This window comes from Xyrauchen texanus, chromosome 15 (genome assembly GCF_025860055.1).
Source record: "Xyrauchen texanus isolate HMW12.3.18 chromosome 15, RBS_HiC_50CHRs, whole genome shotgun sequence".
NCBI classification, from domain to species: domain Eukaryota; kingdom Metazoa; phylum Chordata; class Actinopteri; order Cypriniformes; family Catostomidae; genus Xyrauchen; species Xyrauchen texanus.
The window spans coordinates 43,294,775-43,316,007 of record NC_068290.1 but is presented as its reverse complement, the minus strand read 5'-3'; the positions used below and the strand labels follow the sequence as shown (position 1 = coordinate 43,316,007).

At 38.9% G+C, this 21,233-nt stretch overlaps 2 protein-coding genes across 3 annotated transcripts in view; one reads left to right on the top strand and one right to left on the bottom strand.

The window, feature by feature from the left end:
• Window positions 1-2,109, top strand: part of atg5 (ATG5 autophagy related 5 homolog (S. cerevisiae)) — a 52,615-nt gene extending 50,506 nt beyond the window's left edge. For both annotated transcript variants that reach the window (XM_052143916.1, XM_052143915.1), the window contains exon 8: window positions 495-2,109. In XM_052143916.1, the coding sequence (XP_051999876.1) occupies window positions 495-631 (137 nt within the window). In that variant the 3' untranslated portion in view covers window positions 632-2,109. The remainder of the gene's footprint in view (window positions 1-494) is intronic.
• An 8,317-nt stretch (window positions 2,110-10,426) lies between these two features.
• Window positions 10,427-20,933, bottom strand: prdm1a (PR domain containing 1a, with ZNF domain). Its single transcript, XM_052143907.1, has 7 exons — window positions 20,788-20,933; window positions 18,499-18,750; window positions 17,087-17,206; window positions 15,860-16,112; window positions 12,654-13,615; window positions 12,431-12,559; window positions 10,427-12,332 (listed from the first exon to the last, which is right to left on the bottom strand). The coding sequence occupies exons 1-7, from the start codon at window positions 20,812-20,814 to the stop codon at window positions 11,748-11,750; spliced, it is 2,328 nt and encodes a 775-aa protein (XP_051999867.1). The 5' UTR covers window positions 20,815-20,933; the 3' UTR covers window positions 10,427-11,747.
• Window positions 20,934-21,233: the final 300 nt, after the last annotated feature.

Sequence of the window (21,233 nt, the reverse complement as noted above, 5' to 3'; positions counted from 1 at the left end):
AAAAAGTAGGAGGGCACTGTAGGAGGATGCTTTATAGAAATTAAGTCAACACAGGAAAGACATTGGCCATTTGTTGGGGTCTTTAAAACTTGTGCCATTTGTCAAATTTGCAACTGCGTTCATGTGCACAATGCACATATCAATTAATCATTTTCAAATCAGTTGTAACAATGCTTTAATTAGAAATCTTTAATGCAAGAGTAGAATTAAATGGAATCCTGTAATTGTCACTTTTATTATTGGCTGTTGTAGTGCAGCCCCAGTGACAATAGCACATACCAACACTTCAACAGAATGTACTTATATGTCCTTGTCTATGAACATATTCAAATATTAATATGCTTTGAATCAAACCACTCCAAATCAGTCTTGTAGCCACAAGCTTTCACATGTGGCCATCTTATAACAATACAAAAGGAAAGTAGAAGCTTTTTAGTGACATAAATGACTTCTGATCACCAACCGTGTCCTCTTTCTCTTTCTTTCACACTTAGACGAGCCAAAGAAATACCAGGTCATGATTCACGGCATTGAACCCCTGCTCGAGACGCCCATCCAGTGGTTAAGTGAACACTTGAGCCACCCAGACAACTTCCTCCACATCAGCGTCATCCAAGCACCTACTGACTAATCTCAGAAGATCCTTTGGAATGGTGATGGAGAATTCTGGATGAAAGATCTGCAGAGATGTTCTGTTGGCACTCCCTTCCTCCCTCTCCTCTCATTCTCATCCTGATGTGGCCTTATCGATCAGAGGTCATCCAACAATTCTGTGCTCTTCACATGAAGGAATCACTTTTACATTTACTCTGTAGATTTGGAGTGCTCCGATGGGCGTCCTGTGTACTTGCTGCCTTGAAATTCTCACATACATACATTTGCACAAGCTTGATGTGATTGTAGTCCCACATTAACTCCTTCACACGCCCGTTCCAACCCTCTAATTAGTGAGTAACATACGCTTAGACTCTCAGATCTCTGTTAATTATTAGTAGGAATCTTTTTTGGTGTTTAATGAGCCTACTAAATGGTTGCACGTACTAGTTGACTGCCATGGGGCTTGATTATTAACACGGTTTATGGGGGCAGATTAGGTCATAAATCAGGAAAGAGGATGACTTTGGGATTTTAGGGATGTACATCGGTAACATCATATAGACACATGTTGTATTTGATGTGTCAGAGTGTCTGGTTTTGGCTTTCTTGTAGGGGATCACCGAGCGTTATGATGCGACTAGCTGATTACTCATAGTCCCAGGCAAACATGTTTGTGGGATAGAGCACAAACGAAAAGCCATCTTTTCCAGACACCATTAAAGGTAATGGGTTTCACTGTTTCGTATATATATACAGTATATATTTTATTTTCCCAATGCTTAGAGAGTCACAGTTTTCATTCATTTAGAGCCAAAAATAGTTTTGAAATGGATGTTCACTGCATAGTCAGTTCGACGCCATACAAACATCACATATCACCTTACAGTATTTTGTTTTTATATTTACGACCTGTAGGCAGACGGTCTGTCTGTGTTTAGTGTGTTTGGAGGGTATGTGGGGGCTGCACATCAGTGCTGCAGACGAAACGCAGCTGAGAGTGATTATTTGTTTAGAGGAATCAGTGAGTGTTTTGCCCCAGAACTGAGACAGCAGGGAAAACCGCAGGGCTTACGCCACCACCAGGACACTTCTCGGCAGACTGTTCCTCAAACAATGCTGTTTGTGTACAAACTCTCGGATGTTTGTATCGTTCACTATATGACTCTGAACAACTTACAGAAATAAAGATCCCGTAAAAACTGATCACTTCTAATAACACGGTTAAATGAATAATAATGTGGTTCTAATGTGCATATTATTGCTTTATTTTCATGCAGTGATTACTTTTCAGTGTTTGCTTGAATGACCGAAAATGCATTTAATTAAAACACTTTTATAGCTATGTAGTGTTTGTGTTTCTTTCTGTCATTTGTGTTCATTAATTGAGATCTGAGCTTTCTGATAGTATCTCATCAATCATGTCAGGACTGTGTTTAGAATGGATAACTAGCAAACTGTCCATATAAATTGTATATTAAACCCTATGCAACATGCAATGATAAACATTTCTAAAACTGAATTAAATAAAATCATGTTTAATTTATTGGAAAGTTCATTGGAATCTGTGATTGCTATGATTCACTGTAAAAAACAAAAATGCAGTTGCGATGTTTCTGGCATTGTGGGATATTATATTTTGTTAAGGATAAAGAAGTTAAGGGGCCTGTCTTGACTTGATCAAAAATGACTTTTTTCAAATAGTGATGGTGCTGTAGTTGACATCAGTAATATCCTGACTATACTTTGTGATCAGTCGAATGCCACTTTGGTGAATTAAAGCACTAATTTCCTTCTGAAACAGCAAAATCTACATTATTCCAAACTTTTGGTTGCCAGTGTATACCATAAAATGACATCTTTTTAAATCGAATACATTTTTCCCTGTATAATGTAAGGTTACCCGTTACCGTTTTTATTTATTTTTCTCCCAGTTGAAATTATGACAATTAAAGCAGACGCATCAATTTTATCATATGTTAAATTTAGCGAGTGGAGTCACTATCACCCTGAACATTAAATAAAAAATTAAAAACAGATTTAAAATATTTGTGTAATTTCTGCGCTAATTGCAACAATGTTGTCAAACAGATTTCATGAACACTCCCCTCATCTGCCAGTGGTCAGAAAACAGTTACTGCTGCCCCAGTCTCAGGCCATAGCTGTGTCGGGCAGTGTTCCTTTTTTATTTTAGTCATAATTTTGACTTTAAATGCAGTCAATATTTTATCATGCCATTTTCATAAATTTTTGTACATTTTACTTTGATTAAAACAAATATTAGTTTTATTGAAATAATGTGCAAAATGGCAAAACGTAACAAACCATATGTTAATCAAACATTCAGACATTTCTGAAAAAATGATAAACTACAACAATTTAAACATGTATTACAAATATGAATGATTAAAAAGTTTAATATTTAAGATGAAACATCATTAGAAATGTGTTGTGAAAAACTGAGCACCTGAAATAATTTAATGAATATAATGAATATTAGCTACTTTTAGAAGTCACTCTTTTGTGAGTTCCTTCCACAGTCAGTCTGTTCAGGCAGTTTAGGACATTGTGTAAAGTGTAGCATGTTTTTAACTAAATGTGTACTCGTGGCACAAGTTACACATTCTGAGTAGTTCAAGGTCAGCTGTTCAGTGGCTTCATCGTCTGTGCAGATGTACGTTTTAATAAAAGTGGTCACAAATACTAAGTGTTTACTGTGTAACAACATTCTGCACAATTCTCATACGATTTACATTTGCTGCCCCTGAGGTTGAGATACGGATAGGTTTAGGAGTAGGGTTAGGGGTTAGAATTAGGATTGGAGTAAGGTTAGCAGTGTACCTACTAATGTAATCAAATGCTTAAGTGCATATAAAGACACATAATACAGTTTTTGTGGATATTCATGTCACATAATGTGACATATAGGATGCATAGGATGTAATAGGATGTGTTTGAGTGAGGTAATCAGCCTGTTAGTAAAGTTAATTGTTCATGTGTTCAGCTCAAAGCAGGGAAATCCACAGAATTCTATGACTGGATGATTGTAATGAATTCTTTCTAGATTTCTTTCTTTTAAAATAATGAATTAAATTCAGTGTTAGTGCGTTGTTATCTTGCAGTAAAAAAAAGTGCTCGATGTATTGGATTAATTAAATTATCTTTCTCGTCTTCGATACCGTTGACAAAATAAGTAAAAAAAACAAGAGTATTTTCAGGCACAGGAAGAGGGCTGATGTCTCTCCTGTGTGGTGGAGTGGACATCAAAGTGATTGCAAACACTCTTCATGTGTTCTATCCTCAGCCTGCTCTGATTCCAGGAAAGCCCTCACTAAAAGATCAGAGGAGTAACTCTCCTCTTCCTCTGTCATCACACATTTGTTCTGATGCAAGCTATAAGCGCACCCAATTTCTTCATTTCCTCCATTTCTTGCGTTCCTCCCTGGGAACTAGGTGAAGACATGGCCATTTTAAGCAGCAAACACTCTTTGAAGTTAATCTAATGAGGAAGAGCTCAGGGTTCACGTCTCCTTCGGCTTTGTCGTGTGTGTTTTTCACCCAGTTTTACAGACTATATCCACATTACTCTAGTGTCGTCCACTCCCCGACGCTTCCTGATTGGGATATAAAAGTAAAACGTGAAGGCCATAACTCAGCCGAGGCCTGTTAAGTTATATAAGGTGTCAGAAGACAACTTTCCCCTCTGTATGATCGCAATGGCCCTCTCGTACCCAAGCACACCTGGAACTGAGAGGCGGTTGGTGGATCGCTTTGTGGAACAAACAACAAAACTCTCTCTTCTCCCACATGAGCTGCCCTCTAATTTTCCTCAGACCCCCCCTCACGCTCTTTTACGCAGAGAGAGCCAACCTGTCATTAACCTTGTCCTCTAATGGACAGATGCTGAGGGACCCTGAGGTGCTGTGATTATTTAGGTGAGCCCCCATCCCCCCATTTTGTATTTCCATTTTCTTTTCTTTTGTTTCTCTAAGGACACTTGTTCTTCAGACATCTGTAAATAAGCATTGGCTGTACTTCAGACAGGATGTGTTGAACTATGTGTATTTACAGCAGGCCTGTTGTGTGGTTAAACTGGTTGTGTAAAGAGATGCATGGTAATTTGTTGCATTAATTACTTTTCTTAAAATTTTGTTGACATAAAAAAAAAAAAGGTTTCTTTTTCATTATTAAATGTCAGTAAAACCATACTAACAGAATATAAACCAAATCATTAAACCAAAAGTTTTTTTACTAACTGTCAATAAGTGAAAGGATAGTATTTGGGGTAAAAAGCCCCACTGTTGCACAGGCTAAAGGCCCCCATAAAACATTGTTTTAATTTTCTTAATATTTCTTAAGCATCTTGATGTCTCAAAGGTATTTGCATAAGTTGACAAATGGCCCTTAAAAAGTGGGAGGCACATATACAAACTGTTGTAATTGCTACACCGTTCACCTGATTTGGATGTAAATACCCTCAAATTAAAGCTGAAAGTCTGCAGTTAAAGCACATCTTGTTCATTTCATTTCAAATCCATTGTGGTGGTGTATAGAGACAAAAAGATTAGAATTGTGTCGATGTCCCAATATTTATGGAAATGACTGTAATTGCGATTAATCACAGATTTCAAAAGTGCTGAAATTTGACTATAGATACCTCTTTTCCTGTCAAAATGCATTTATTTCCTTTTTCAGGGATAAAACAAAGCAATGTGAAATATGTTTTATTTACATTTTTCAAACAAAGCATTCCACATTATAAAGACAGAAATACCCTAAAACAGCACCAATTTTAGTAACATGAATTGTGTTTAAATTAATAAGTGGGAGGTTGACTAATTGACAGAACTTGTCACCATCCTGTCACTCTATCAGTCTGGGTTTTGTCTGGCAGGACCGTGGCATCATCGTCCCATGTCTGTCTTTCTGTCTGTTTCGTGTGCTGTTTTTATTTGAGCGCACGGCTTTGGGTTTGTATTTCTCTGCCGTGCGCCATTCAGTCAGTCTCGTGTCTTGTGCCTGGATCCTTACCCTTCTCTATGGTTCGGTTTCAGGATCTGGACACTCATGATCCATGTCTAGTCTTGTATTGGCGTGAGTGCATTGTGCTTATCATCTTGGCAGCATGTACTCATGTCAATAATCTATGTCTGTCTCTCGCGACTACGGACACATGTTGCACTCGCTTTGTGCTGCACTGCACGCCCGGGTCGCGAGCTTTCTTTACGTTGTGTTGAGGTTCGGTCAATTCGGTCTGAGGTGTCAGGTGTGTGTGTGGCTGAACTCTTGCACAGGTGTCTTGTTTCGTTTTGTCACCTGTTGTGTGTATCGTGTGACGTTTGCCTTGCGATGTATGCTCAGGCTTTCTTGATTGTGGTAATGCATGGCATCGCTTTGTTTGCCATTGCTACGCATTCTCTCATCTTTTCTGTCAGTTGGCATGAGCGTATATTGCCTTATTGTATTGGCGATGTGCACTCATTCCATTCAGGTGTATTGTTGTCTTGTGAGAGCACGTGGCTTTGTTTTGTTTCTGTATCACTGCATGTCTCTCTGTCTTACGGCATCCTTGTTTGCCCATTATTAGTTTATTAGTCACACTTGCCCTGTCTTGTTAACCTGTTGATTTCTCTCTCTATTTTAGTCCCCTTTTGTGTGCTGTCCTGTGCCAGTTCATCTTGTGTATTCAGTCGGTCTTGATTGTTCCAGTCAGTCTTGTGTGATAGTCGGTCTTGTTATTCGGTTCCCGGTTCATTTCCCCATCCCTTCTCAGTCCAGTTGGTCATGTGTCTTGTCTCCTCCAGCCTGGAATATATTAGTCCCCCATGGGGTTGTTTATTTTTATTTTTCCCCCTTGTGGGAGTTTTGGAGTGTTTTGCCGTTTTTGTAATATTAATAAATCCTTTGTTTTTTAAACTCTGCGTTTGGGTTCTGAGCCTCATTCTCTGCTTCGTAACATAAGTAGTCCACATAGGCAATTAAATATCTTACACCCTCATCCTCCACAATATCCTCCACTATCCACTTTGCTACTGCAATTGTGAAGCTGCATTTACATGATTCGATGCCAATTTGAACTCCACATGAAAAGTGTTTGCAGAGATTGCCTTGCTTTACTTTTAGTGTCTGCACTGTCCATGTAATGATACTTCATTCGAATTGCCGGTAAAATGGAAGTGCACCACGATGCCAAGGAAGCGCTGATGTGTCACTGCAGCTGGTCATGTAAATGTGGCTTATCACAAGCCCCATCTGGGTTTGATTTGTACAAAACAAAATTAAGGTTAAGAGGTCCTTTCTCCATTACTTGATCATTGACATGTGTGTGCATCAGTGTAATGACCCCTGACACATTGCAGAGGTTTTGCCCTATTCCAACCAGTTTTTACAACTCACACAGAGCTACATAAAATGTCAGGATCTAATGTCAAATTGGTAAATGCGTTAATTTTATTAATCACATGCATTAACGCATTAATTTCGTCAGCTCTAGGTTTTTTCAATATTGATAAAGTTTACTTTCCAATAAAAATAAAAAAAAGGCATATTTACCTTAAAGGGGTCATGTCACACATTTGTGTTTTCTTCCTTGAGGTTCACTTATAGTGTTGTTAGTTTTATAAACTTTTTTTGCACAAAAACAGTCATAATGTAATATCACATGACATATTTTACCCTGTCATTGGCCCTTTGTCTGAAACACACGGTTTCTGAGTACTTTAGCTTCACACCCACTTTATTTGCAGAACAAACACTCCCTCATCATTACACATGTGGAACTGTTATTATTCCCAAGAATGAATGAATGAAAATGGGCACGTGATTGACAAAATCATCTAAAAGCACTCTGTCCTGGCAATCATTGAAAGCTAGTACCATAATCATTGGTATATATAACTGACTGGCACACAATCAAATTACAACAGTTGTTTGACTGAAATAACAAAAGAAAAATTTAAAAAAGTCGGAACATTATTGCCCCCCAGTTCTTATTATTAGGCATACAAGATTTGGTGATGATAAAATAATGCTATATAAACATTGAAAATAGTCCAGACTGACACACGTGAAATGTGAAAGTGTAAATAAATCTTTATCCTGCTGTAGGGAGAGTTATAAGGGTCGGTCAGCCCTGTCTCGCCTCACCACTTCAATATGCATACCGTGTTGGGGAATACGGGATTGTTCACAGGGTGGGGTGAAGCAAAACGACACTTTAAAACAGGAAATGGGCATCCAGACGCTTTAATTGGTGGCAAAATAGAGGATGTCCTGTCTAAAAAGAGACAGCTGGCATCCTTACAAATGTACGTATACTTCACCATTGTTTCATTGTGCTTAGCACTATACGTTCTTCTTACATAATAAAATCATTTATTCTCAAATCAATATATTATGAGCAAATTTGTTTTCTTTTGTAAGCATGTAATAAACATTATTCGCTCTGCGAGTATTTTGCGATTGAAGTGGCTAACTATACAATTCTTTTCATATTAAACAAACAAAAACAGATTAAACAGTTGTATTAAATTTGTTACTCACCAGCATTACTGTTGTGTTGATATAGTTGGCACTGCTCCATCTTTCAACTTAAGTTTCTTTGCAAAGTCTGAATCATTAGAATCCTTAGTGAAGTGTGCCAAACAAAGGTTAGTCCTCTTTCCTAAAGTTGGGATCCAGTGGACGGATATGCAGAGATTCAGTTTTTCCACAACCAGGAACACAACAACGTCTGGGGACCGTACTCCACATCTTAATATTTTTATTGATTAAAAGCAAATTTACTGTAACAGTAGTACCACTTCCAGTGTTGGGGTCCCAAAGATGCTCTCTATGAATTCACAGCGAATATTATGTATGTTCTGGAGGCGGGGACTATTCAAATGAGCCCCCTTCCTGTCACTGAGGCCGACTGTAAAATGAGTAGTTTATGCAGGATGGAAACAATAAATGCTATTTTTGGGCTAGAAAGGAAGTTTTGAGTTCTGAAACTTACAGTTTTTAAAGTGCAATGATGTTAAAAAAATCAAGGAAAATTTGATTCCTTGTGACATGAATCATTTAAGGGGTGCCTTTAGCCTTACCATACCCTATTTATATTGATGCATTCTCAACATGGATATTATTAAACTTTTGAACGATCACAGATTTTTACAGTCCTACATAATAATACAGGATCACTTTTGTTTTGTTTTTTAATGCAAACTTGTTTCTGTAACTGTGAAGCATAAATGATTCAGACATCGGAATTCAGCAGGAATTGATGAAAGCTAATTATCATCCATAATCCACATGCTCACATGGGGCCTATAAATATACAATTTGGGAAGAGCTGAAAGGAATTCCTTGTGCTGTAGTCACCGTTCTCAGAACTGGATAAGGAAGAGGACACATATGACCCAGAACCGCACACTGTATTACCACATCTGCCAAACAATACAAATTTCAATCATTTTCATCTCAATTTCAATCATTTTCAGAACACTTTATCCTTTCTTTTAAATAGTACATATCACTGGTTTTCTTTTAAAGCAAAGGTCACATCATCATTGTGGTTCTGTCACATTGTCTTATGAAATATTTATTATATATTTTTTTATTGACCTCTCACTTCTGAACTCCATAAACTGTCTAGTCTGTGTGGTTACAGCTATTCTTACACATGTGATTCTTGATAGTGATGGTACATTGGTTTTGATAAACAGTACTGTGATTTGACATTAATGAAAACTATGCTAAACTATGCAATAACAGCATAGTTCGGATTGCTAAATACATAGGTTAATCAGCTTTTAAAAGGGAGGTGAAAACACTTCCCATTTCTTATGTTGTTTATGCTAAAAGGTGTGCATCCAGTCAAACAGTACTGTACAGTATTTTGGTGTATTTTAGCATATAGAGTTTTTAAAATTCATCTGTCATATGGTAGAAGCTAGCTAAATTAGACAAGTGCCAATATGGACAGGTTTTGTGACATGTCCTCATCCTCAAAAACCATGAACAAATCTATGCAAGTTAAATAAAAAATACAGTCCAGTCTGTCAAATACAGTTTACATTTGGTACTGTGTGGTCACCACTTGGATGTCTAATGTAAAATCTGGTTCCTGGTTCCTGTGTGTGTGTGTGTAAGAATACTGTAGAAAGAGTAGTGTGAGAGGTATTTAAGGTTTTAAGGCCCTGGGCCATGATTTTAATTGGCTGGTATTCATATGTATTTCATTATTACAGTGATGTAAGCATGTATTTATATCAAGTGATGTATTTATAGGCCTGTTGTGGTGTTATTACTAACAGTGTGATGACTTGTGCAGTGTGGAATTTGACTCTTTGGATTTAGCGACTGCTTCTTTTTATCATCTACCAAGTCATGGATCTATTTATCGGAAGTGCAAATGAAGCATCTCATAATGGTGGGGTTGCCGTCAATGGCAGTATTTATAGTCCCATTAGAGTGGTTTGAGTATTTTGTTGTATTCAGAAGTTGTAGCAGTGATTAACTTTTTACAGTATTTAATTGTTTTTGTTATAATATTGAATTAATGTATTCTTTTAATTAGGCCTAAACTTTCATTGCAAAAAATATGCCATAATGACTATTTTGAGGTTACAAATAACTGATCTTATAGTTTGTAAAATATTTTTTCTAGACACAAAGGTTGAACTTTTTGGCCTGAATGCAAGCAAGTGCAGTGTCTGGCAACAACAAGGTAAAGCTCAATACCTGTCTTAAAGATGTGGTGGGTGTGAAAATATTGAATAGTGTGTTATGTATGGAACTGCCACCAAATAATGAATCAAAGACAGCACACATATGACAAAAATGCATTTGATCAGTGAAGATTTATATTATAATTTACATTTTTTCAAGCTTTACTTAAATAGCTACGTAAACCAATATGTAAACAAAGACAGTCTTTTTCTTTCATTTAAAGCTGAAGATGAGGGGTAGACTTTGGTCAAACTTTAGGACAGAAAGTGTACGAGATGCTACAACCTCACAGCACATTTTGCTGATACATTGTCCTACTATATCGCTGGAAAAATCTTATTTCATACAACAACAAAAAAGTACAAACAGAACAAAAAAAACAGTGCATACACAGGCCAGGGTGATGTATCCGCAAACATCAATGCAGGCCTGCAGAACAGATGTACACTGCATCTGCACACATCTCTTTGTGTAATTCAAAAAGTCTGAAAACATACAAGAGAAATCACTTTGGTAACCAGCTCCACACTCTCATTTCTTGATCAATTTGGTATCAGTAACGTGCCAGGTATAAGATAATGCAGTGTCAGTGTGAATCGCACAGCCAGTGTGTGACAGCCAGACTTTTAACTGCCGTTCTTTGGACCACATGTAGACCTGCACATTGGGACATTTGGTTTCCTTTTCAAGTAGCAAAACAAATATCACATATGCCTCTGACACACACACACACACACACACACACACACACACACACACACACACACACACACTGAGGTAACAGTTGTTGGTAATATATAATATGCCCTTTTGTATTCATTTTATTTTGTGTAGAGCTCAAAGAGAATAAATGCTATGTAAAACATGTACACATAGATATGTAACCTCTGACTTCTCTTCCCCCTATTTAGGAGTACAAAAAAAAAGGCTTTCAACAAAAAGGTCTACCTCTGACCTCAGCCCATATTAAAAATAAACTTGAATGTGGTAAGCTCTTTGCAGTCACACATGAAATCACAGTCAACCGGAACACTATCTACAGTTAGAAACAATCCACATAAGAATGGCAATATAGTAGGAAAAATATAGAAAAATTACAATGAATCAATCAGTCATTGTAAACATTATTTTCATTGCTTTAGAAGGATGATGTGTGAACAATAAATTAAATAGATTACGTAACAAACTGAAGTGAACACAAAGAAGAGTAAATAATATTAAGAAAAACAACAATATTAATAAATGAATTTGATTGTCTTTATCATTTGTGTAGGACATACTGGACCACTGATAAACAGGATCAATGTCTGTTAGCCCTGAGTACTTCAAGTCCCTGAACATAAAGGCCAAAGCTTGATTCCTTTGAGAAGAATTATATACACTTGTGGCTGTCCGCAATCTGGCTTAGAGAACTAGTCAGGCAAACTGTCAGCTCTGGTTGGTTAGGTTTCCATGGCCTCTTCTGTCTCCTTTTTAACCTTGATGGGTAGAAGCGGGAGTGGGCTGCTACAATGCACCTTGATGACAGAGGCCTCACTATATTCGCTTAGACGGTACGCAGATAACGGAGGTGGTGGGGGGTGGAGGTCACGTCCAGTGCTACCTTTGTGGTAAGAAGCCTTAAAATCCATCTCCTGCCAAAGTAGCCCAATTATCTGCTTCTCCACGATGCTATCCACATCAAATCCCTCCATTTCTTCTAGCCTGTCAGCATTATCGCTGATGTCGAAGCGCTCTATCTCCTCGTTGACACGGTTGAGTTCGTCCAAGCTGCAGCTGGGAGAAGGAGAGGCCGCTAAGCAGTAGCCTTTGACGTGGAGCTGCAGGCTGCTGAGGTGGATGTAGTTGCGGTGACAATGCGGGCACTGGTGCGGACGTTCTCGCGTGTGCAGGCGTTTGTGCAGCTTGAGATGGACAAACTGAGTAAACTTGGCTGGGCAGATCTTGCACTGATAGGGCTTTTCACCGGAGTGAAGTCGCAAATGGGTTTTCAAGTTGCTGGTGCTACTGAAGCGCTTATGACACACCTGTGAAGTGACAGCAGAGCTTTAGGATCTGAATAGGAAACATAAGGATCTTCACAGATAAGTTCTAGACTGCATATTACTAAAGGGATTTTGCTGACCTGGCATTCGTGGGGTTTCTCTCCTGTGTGGACCAAATAGTGTTTCTGCAGGTGTGCAAGCTGGGTGAAACCTTTATTGCAGGTCTGACACTTAAAGGGCCGCTCTCCACTATGGACACGCAGGTGCACCTGAAAATAAAGACAGGTAAGCTAGGAACTACTTGCTGTACAGATGTATTCAACATGCATTGTATAACAAGGGAAAAAAGGTTCTGTCCCATACCTTGAGATTGGACAGTTGACCAAAGCTCTTGCTGCAGACATTGCACTCATATTTGATCTTCCCATTCTGCTTCTTCAATGGGTAATCTAAGCTTTTGTAGCCTGTGGAGCCCCTTTTAATCTTGCTGAAGTTGATGGCCTCTTCCTCTGAGCGAGTGATACCCAAAAGAGCTGAGGTAGGTTTAGTAGGAAGACAACCTGTAGAGGCTGCAGAACCAGCTGTTGGGGAGCAACCAGCAGAAGCGTAGGGGTGCCCATGTCCATGAAGTTGTTTGTCTTTCAGGGAAGTGGCCACAGAAAATGCACTGGTGGCCGCTGGGAGCAGGATGTCCCTGGGAGCTGGAGAGTCAGGTAGCAGAAATTGCCGGCCACCCTCAGATGGAAGCATGCCAGGTGGGAAGGGTACATGTGGGGGTACTAAGCTGCTGTAAAAGGGGTACATGTGTGGGAACATACCCCCCAAGGAAGGTGGCCCAGCTAAACTACTAACAGAGTAGTGGGGCATGAGGTAGCGTGAGTAGTGTGGGTTGGAGTAGAATGACATAGAGCCTGTTGGTGAGTAGCCAGGGTAGTGACCCAGACCACGACTGTAGAGTGCTGGAGAGAAAGAGATCAGGGTGTCTCTTTGCTCAAGGGATGCTGGTGTAGGACTGCTTTCAGGACTGCTCACAGGACTGCTGTGCCCCGAGGGGCTGGGCGTCACCGAACACTGTCTGTGAGAGCGGGTAGGGAGGCTGAATGCTGTGCTACTCTTCAAGAAGCCCTCATTGAGTGGGAGACGAAGTGGGTAGAGAGCACTGGGGTAAAGAGTTCGGTCTGGGCTGTTGGAGCAGCGGGGACGTGTGGGAATTGGTCTGCTGGGTTCTTGCAGGACATCCTTCAAAATCTCAGAAACACTGTGTTCTCTTTTAACTGACTTCTTAACTTCAGTTGCTTGCTGCTTGGCTTCAATCAGGCTCTTCTCTGTCAATATTCAATAAAATAACACATCAGTGATTTCTTCATTCTCTTACACTAATTTTCACAGGTCTCACTTTTTGTGATTTGTTTTACTAATATTCCTTGTCAAGGAGCACAAATACATCTAATTCCAATGATTTTTACTTTGAGGTACATAGCAGTCCTTTGTCCCTAAGCACATAGTTCTCCTCAAATCACATTTCAACAAAGCACCCCTGTGGTTCAATTAGTGTGACAGTTTGACAAATTATCTTGTGTTAAGGTTTACAGACAGGATGTGAGGCCTGACAGTCGCCCCGGTCAGGTTGGGATGGATGCACTGATACTATCTAATGGGGTTCACTGAGTGGGTGTGGGGGGACTAATGGTGTCCTGCTAATAGGACCTTACAAATCGCTAGATCTCTCCCCCCTAGAGCCCACAAAGACCTTGGAGGGATTTTATTTAGTGATGGATCTCAAAGAAGTTCTCAAACATCAACTCAGCCTTAAACCTAAAAGCTTTCACAGAATTCACTTCAAATAAGTCAGATGAGGACTAAAATGTGCACTGTGCACTGCAAAATCATTTAATGAAGCATACATTACATGGAGAATTATGTTTTTCATGTTTGGGACTAATGGCTATATTTACTCATTATTCAACATTACCCCCTCCCACCTACCCACCCACATTTGATGAAAGGTGGAAAGCTAATTAGAAAATGACTTTCCCATATATTTAGCATTCAACACTGTTCATCTCCTAAAAAATGATGTAAACAATTAAATAACTTCCTGCTTCCTGTTCACTGAATGTTCAGAGGGTTAATTGTGTAGAATTCAAGTGTGAATAAGAGTGTGTGCATGATAATTATCCCTCAAAGATCCGTACACTTTACTCCCCTATCCTTCTTTCCCGGCAACTACGTGTAAACACACCAAGAGGTTATCAGTTTTCCCCTCCCACCTCTCTTCCACAGATAGTACCAGCTCTGTTCCTCCCCAGAGAGCTTGCCAAAAACAAACAGCCAGTGATCACACAGATATCAATCTGTCAGCAGAGCCCTACCACCAGGAAGTTCAACAAGTCAATGGAGATGTTATATCTTTTTTTAATTTGTTTTTGGTTCTTACTAGCATCTTCTCTCTCTTAAAGTGTCAAACAAATGAGGAAGTTCCCGAAAAAATCTCAGATACCTTCTGAAGCAGCATGATAAATGAAGGGACTCAAGATATACAGTATGCTGGTTGAAGTGTGCTGTCATTTTACCGGATAAGGGGCCAGTGAAAGTTCCTACCTAAGCTTTTCTAAATAAGTCTCACGTGGGAGGTTGTTTCAGTCATATCAGCCTATTCTATTAGATCAAGTCATACACTTGGTTTCGTTTTAGCTGTTGCTGTTCTGCTTTGACACACAAGGGCTACGTGTGTGTGTGTGTGTGTGTGTGTGGGCGGGTTTGGGTGGTTTACAAGGAAATTTTTGTAGTTTTTCAAACTGGTAATTACAAAGGTATTATGCTATAAATGTGGTTTATGAGGACATTTCTAGTGTCCTCTTAAATGAAATCACTTGAAAAACATACTAAACTATGTTTTATTGAAAATGTAATAATGAGGGTTAGGTTTAGGGGTTGTGTTAGGTTTAGGGGTACAGTTAGGGTTAGGGAATAGAATCTATAGTTCATACAGTATAAAAATCATCATGTCTATGGAGAGTCCTCACAAGGATAGCCGCACCAACGTGTGTGTGTGTGAGTGTTTGCATATGTGTGCATGTGTGTGTGTGTGTTGAGCTCTAGGGGTCGGCTGCAACCAGTGGCCCCAAGGCATGTGCATGACACTAGGGTGAGGAGTCACACTGGCTGGCCTGTTCACCTACCTATTATCTCCCCCTCTCCTCCTTATCAATCTTTCCCTCTGTCTCGTCACTTTAGCTTTGAGACTTTTATTGCAGGTTTAGTATGTTTGGCAAAACAAACCTTTGCCTATGCTTTCATGTTTAAAGATCATTCTAAACTGTAACATTGGAAACCTATTCTTTGTAATTAGTCTGAACAAAAACAGGAAGAGTGGCTTAAAGAATTCCGATCTTAGTGGAGATGAAAGAGAAGAGGCTGTTGTGTGTGCACAATGCTTACTAGGTCTATCTCGAGTGGGCATGTTTTTCCTTGACTTAAACTGAGATGAAAATAAAAAGGAAATCTGTCCAGGTCTGTGACATCCACACATAGAGAGACATCAAATATTAATATTTTTGTGAACTTACTGAGTTTCTGAATCATAATCTCTCCTGAGGCAGGGTAGTTGAGACGGTGGGCAAATTCAGGACAGTACCACACCAGCAGTTCCTGGTCTACAGGAATGGCCTTCACCGTGTAGAAATAGATGTTCATGCCGTTTTGGCAGGCGGCGAGGTTCTGTTCCTGCTTGGAGTGAGCTGGATTAACATAACGCATCCAGTTGCTCTTCTCTTCATCCAGACCGTCCACAAAATGATGGAACTCTCTATTTGAGTATATCTGCAAAATAAATAAAGAAGATTTCTTTATTACAATGTTCTTTTCTCTAGTCCTCTAGTGTAGCTCTTATAAAGTCACACACTGAGTCAGCAAACACCCCCACACTAATATTCATAGCTTCAGCGTATCTCCATCATGCAGGCCAACCCCATGTTTAGTTCTGAGTTCTCTGATGCAGTCTGAAGTGTTGTCTGAGGTTTGGTAGGGGACGCCTGTCTCAGTGAGTTGTTTACACTCTGCTCGCAAGTTCCAGGAACAGTTTCAAGACATCACAAACAAGGTTTCCCTCGGAAACATCAATAAACATGCTTCCTCTACAGCTTTAACTCTTACCAATGACTCTGCAATCACCTGTCCGGCAATGTATGGTAAGACACTGATGGAAAGAATGATGTCAATGCTGTTTTTAATTGGTAAAGACCAGAATTGTTCCACTTGGGGATCTTTTATTTTGCAGCAATACGAAAATGACTTAAAATAAGTTAACACAAAACCAGATCAGGTTGACTGTGTACTTTCTCCATGACGACAGCTGCAGACGACAGCTGGGGTGAGAGTGAGAGGATGCATCCTTTTTATGGTAGTGTCACATGTGATTCCTTATGTGATACTTTACTCTAGTCAAACAATCCGGCTTGTATATTCTCAGAATATAACTGCAGAGTCATTCAGCACTTCCTGCTGTACGCGTTCAGAGCACTGCACAGTCAAATACAGATGACGCTACACGGAACGAATCATTGGGCTCTCGGTCAATCAGCACCCATGCAGCACTGCAGTTCCCAAAACAGCAGATTTTTACTCAGCAGTTTCTGAGTGCAAACTCACATAACCATCTATCCCATGATGTCACACAGGAAGTCAGTCAGTGGAACAGGAAGTGACCTAGTATTATTTTATTTGTATTTTTTTTTTTTTTTCATTTTCTTGTCTGCTCCCTCCTTATAGAAAGCTTCTAAAACAAAACAACTCACCCGCCAGAAGTACTTTCTGTTAGCATCTTTGGGGACATCTTCAGCAGTGTAACTTTCTCCCACTAGGGGGCCAAAACGAGTGCCTTTGGGGATGCATTCTCTGCTTACTACACCAATAACCTGGTAAAAATGTGGAACAACAGGTGGTTAATCAGGTTTACAGCTGAGAGGTTTGCTATTTTTCATCTAATGTACAGAATTAGGTGGATAGATAAAATGTTCTTAATTTTAATTTGTATTAGTAAGTGACTGAGAGAGAACTGCATGTTAGTTAGCCAGATGTGCACACTTGAAAGACATGGAGCCATGCCTCTTTTCACCCATCACCTCTCCCGACAGCCACAGGAAGACAAAGTTCATCAAGGTCGCACCCTAAGGCTGAGAGAGACTACTCGTTTGTCTTGCCTCACCTCTCATTAACCACACAGGCATTCCTGAAGTTATTGGCAATCATCAAATCATACAGGTGCTTTCTTGAAGATAAACACTAATAAAGACTTCTTTTTTTTTTTTTTGCATTTCTGTGCCGATTTCAGCAGAATGGATCTGACTTCACCCCAAAATATCCCCTTTGCCTTACTGTAACAAACTCTCACAACGAGCAATTACAAGAACTTATTAAGCACTTTCTATCGATACTCTTTCATCACCATAATCTTCCTCTGCAAGCACATGACTTCACTCACTCTCTTCCTGTTTGAACCTCAGGTGCTTCTTGAAGAAAGAGGCTGAACTCTTTATCACCTCATAAATACGTGATCATAAAGGGGGCTCTCTTTTTTTCTCACAGGAAGAGATAAGACGGACCGAGCGGCTGATGAGAAAATCTATAACCCTGTTCCCATTGATCATGAAACACTTTCAAAATAAGAGAGGCTAATCCTATTCAAAGCGCTGACCGTCATTAGCGCAGGAAAGGTGGAAAGTAGTGTGTTTGTGGATTGTCATGGACACAGACACGGCAGTCTGCTGCAGATAAAACGCTTGTGATAGATGGCAAAGTGCTCGCCTCTCAACTTTTGCACTCTTGTGCTTGAGGAGCTTGTCATGTGGCGCTCTGATGTATGGATGTTTGCATTAGCTGAGAAACAATGTGACTAGAGCTTATTAAACACACTCACACAAAGTCAGACCTTTTTTCAAAAAACAAGTTTAAAAAGCTCAGTAGACAGCGTAGAAAAAGATTCCTAACATTTGTGTGATGAGTAGGTGCGGCTTTATGGAGACACTGTTTAAACATAAATTACAACCAACTCTCTCTTTTAAAGTAGTGTGTAAACAAGCGTATTTCAGTTTGATAATCTCATACTTGAAATTGGACATGGAGAGCACTTTTATTAGCAGATTGCATATAGTTGTAACTTGCAAGTGGCACATTCAAAAAGCATGCCTTCAGGCAACGCAACCCATACCTCTTTGGAGTCTGGTGGGTGTTTAAAGGCCAGGTTCATGGGTAAAGACGCCTCAGCCCGGGTGAGAGACACGCTCTCTGGGGGACCCTCCCAGGTGTAGTCCTTCACAATATATGTGCATTTCTCCTCGAATTCGGCCTCCGTCCATTTTGTCATGTCTACATCTTCTATGTCCATCTTGAGCTCCTCATTGTCAGTGGTGTAGGTTGCTCCCTCAGTAGTCAACATGGCCGAGCTGTGATCAGAGGCAGCCTGAAAAAAGAAAATAAATTTGAGTTAGAAGAGTTGACTGATCCGATGGTGCGTGAGAACTAGGAGAATAAACATGATCAGTTTTTGTCATTGCAAACTATAAAAGCATCGTGCAATTTGACAATTTGAGTTCAAAGTTGAGTTGGTGTGGCGAAAACCTGACAATCCTTGTTATTCCAGCAAGATAATGAGATAATGAGAATTTTCTTCTTGTGTGCTTCAAAGGAAGCAAAATCTAACCTTTCATGCGAAGGAGTTAAATTGCTTAATGTCACAAATTTGCTTATTTGATTAGTGACCTAGAAATAGTGGAGAATCTTTGGAGAAATGTTTTGTGTGAGTGTTATTTACAGTGTACAGTATAATGTGAAATTCTCTGTACTACAAAAACCCCCATTTCAAAATATAGAACTATAAATTACAAAGAATATAGTACCTATGAAAATCTTTGCTAAATTATTCCTTCAGAAAACAATCTCTCTCTACAGTGAGCAGTTGAAGTGCTCTTTAAAGTAAATAAAAGACAACAGATATCCCGACCTGTTCATAAGGTCAGGACAGATCACATTCTCGCTCTCTCTCTTCTCATTGCCCTCTATCTCTCGTAGCTCTTCCCTCTCCCTGTTTTCTCCCCTGAGTGGAAAATATTCACAAACAGAGGAAGGAAGTTCCATCTGCATCTGAATGTAGCTAAAATTGGAATCAGAGTGGCAGAGTAACGGAACCATCAATCCATCCCAGAGAATATGTGTGTGTGTGTGTGTGTGTGTGTGTGTGTGTGTGTGTGTGTGTGTGAGAGAGAGAGAGATAGAGAAACAAAAGGGGATCAACTTTTTTCCATTTGGAGTTACAGTAACACAAACAAACTTCAAACATACACAAAGCATAACTTGCAGGCGATCTATTAGATCCAAAATATTCTGCTCGGAGAACGTTCTACAAAACCATATAAACTGATTAAGCGTATTAACAGTTTCTAGCTAAATAAGGAGACGTAAACAGCGTTCTTCTGTTGGTTCTTATAACTAGAAATCTTAAACATTTGTTTCATTCATTTTAAGCCTCACTGAATGAATACAATTTCAGGCCATTTATCAAAAATGAAATTCTTGAATTTAGAGTCAATTGCCAGTAAACATACAGAAAGAAGAACGCAACCTGTTCGACCCCACACTAACCTGCTCTGTGAATATTATTAGAGCAGTTAAACTGATAGAAACATTGAGTTTCAGATTCAATAAAGAAACACAAATATACAATATATATGTTTGTTTCTTATTATTACAAAATAGAATATCTTATTTCATTAAATATAAAGCTCACTGAATTAATATTTTTTTTGTCACAGCAGACTGTATATTAAAAGTAATTTTAATAAAACTAATTTATAAAATAAACTAATAACTAAACAAAAAAATATTCTTGAAAGAAAAAACAACAACATAAATTTGTTTTATTAAAAAGACGACTACAAACTATATGTTTTAAATATGTTACAAATACAAAAGTTTTGTGTTTTTTATTAGCAATAATCGTGTGCGTAGGACAGCTGTAGGACCAAAAGTCATTCTGAAACTGAAAAACTAAACATTAACAAACATGGAAATCAGAAGAGTCATGCATACTCAATATATAAAGGAAATATAACCTATTTTATGTGTTTTTGGGTAATTATTTCAAAACTTCTAAACAAAATCATAATTTGAAACCAAATGTATAGATGCTTCAGTCTATTTCTAATTTTCTTAAAGTAAAGAAAATAAATATAGATATTAATTTCAATACAAATAATAAGATGAATTAGAAAGCACCAATTAAACTGTTATTCCTTTCAACAACAAACCACTACAACACTTTTTAAATATTCAGTTTAACATAATTAAATTATATATTTAGGATATTTAAGAATCAATAAAATTCCATAAATCCCAATATAGAAAGTAAAAAGATTTGACATGTTTGACACAGAAAAAAAAAAAAACAGCATAACTTCACAGAAACAGCTCACAGCACAAAATGCAGAGAAATGTGTCTTACCAGGAGTTTCTGGTCCCAGCCACACATAGAGGCTGTGTGTGATCTCTCCCCTGAGTTTGTGTGTGTGTGTATGGGACAGGTGCAGTTCACAGTTCTCCTGCCCCACTGCTAGTCCATATGGTAAGTGATTCTCCTGCGAGTGCCTGAGACTGAGTGACTGCCTGAGCATGTTTGTGTGACTTGTTGAAGGCAGTTTGGCCCCACTACCCCTCCCACTTTTGTGCCATTAACTCCGCCCTCACAGGAAAATCATCTAACAATTACTCCACTGCTACCTCTTTCAGTGTTGCTCTGTCACACACACAAGCACACACACATTCTGAGACACAATATTAGAATTCAAATACAGCAGAATCTGAAACTATCTCTGTTGTATACTTTTTTGGGGCATTTTTATGAATTTTCTCTTAACTTTTACTGATTAAAATTATCTACTTAACTTCTAC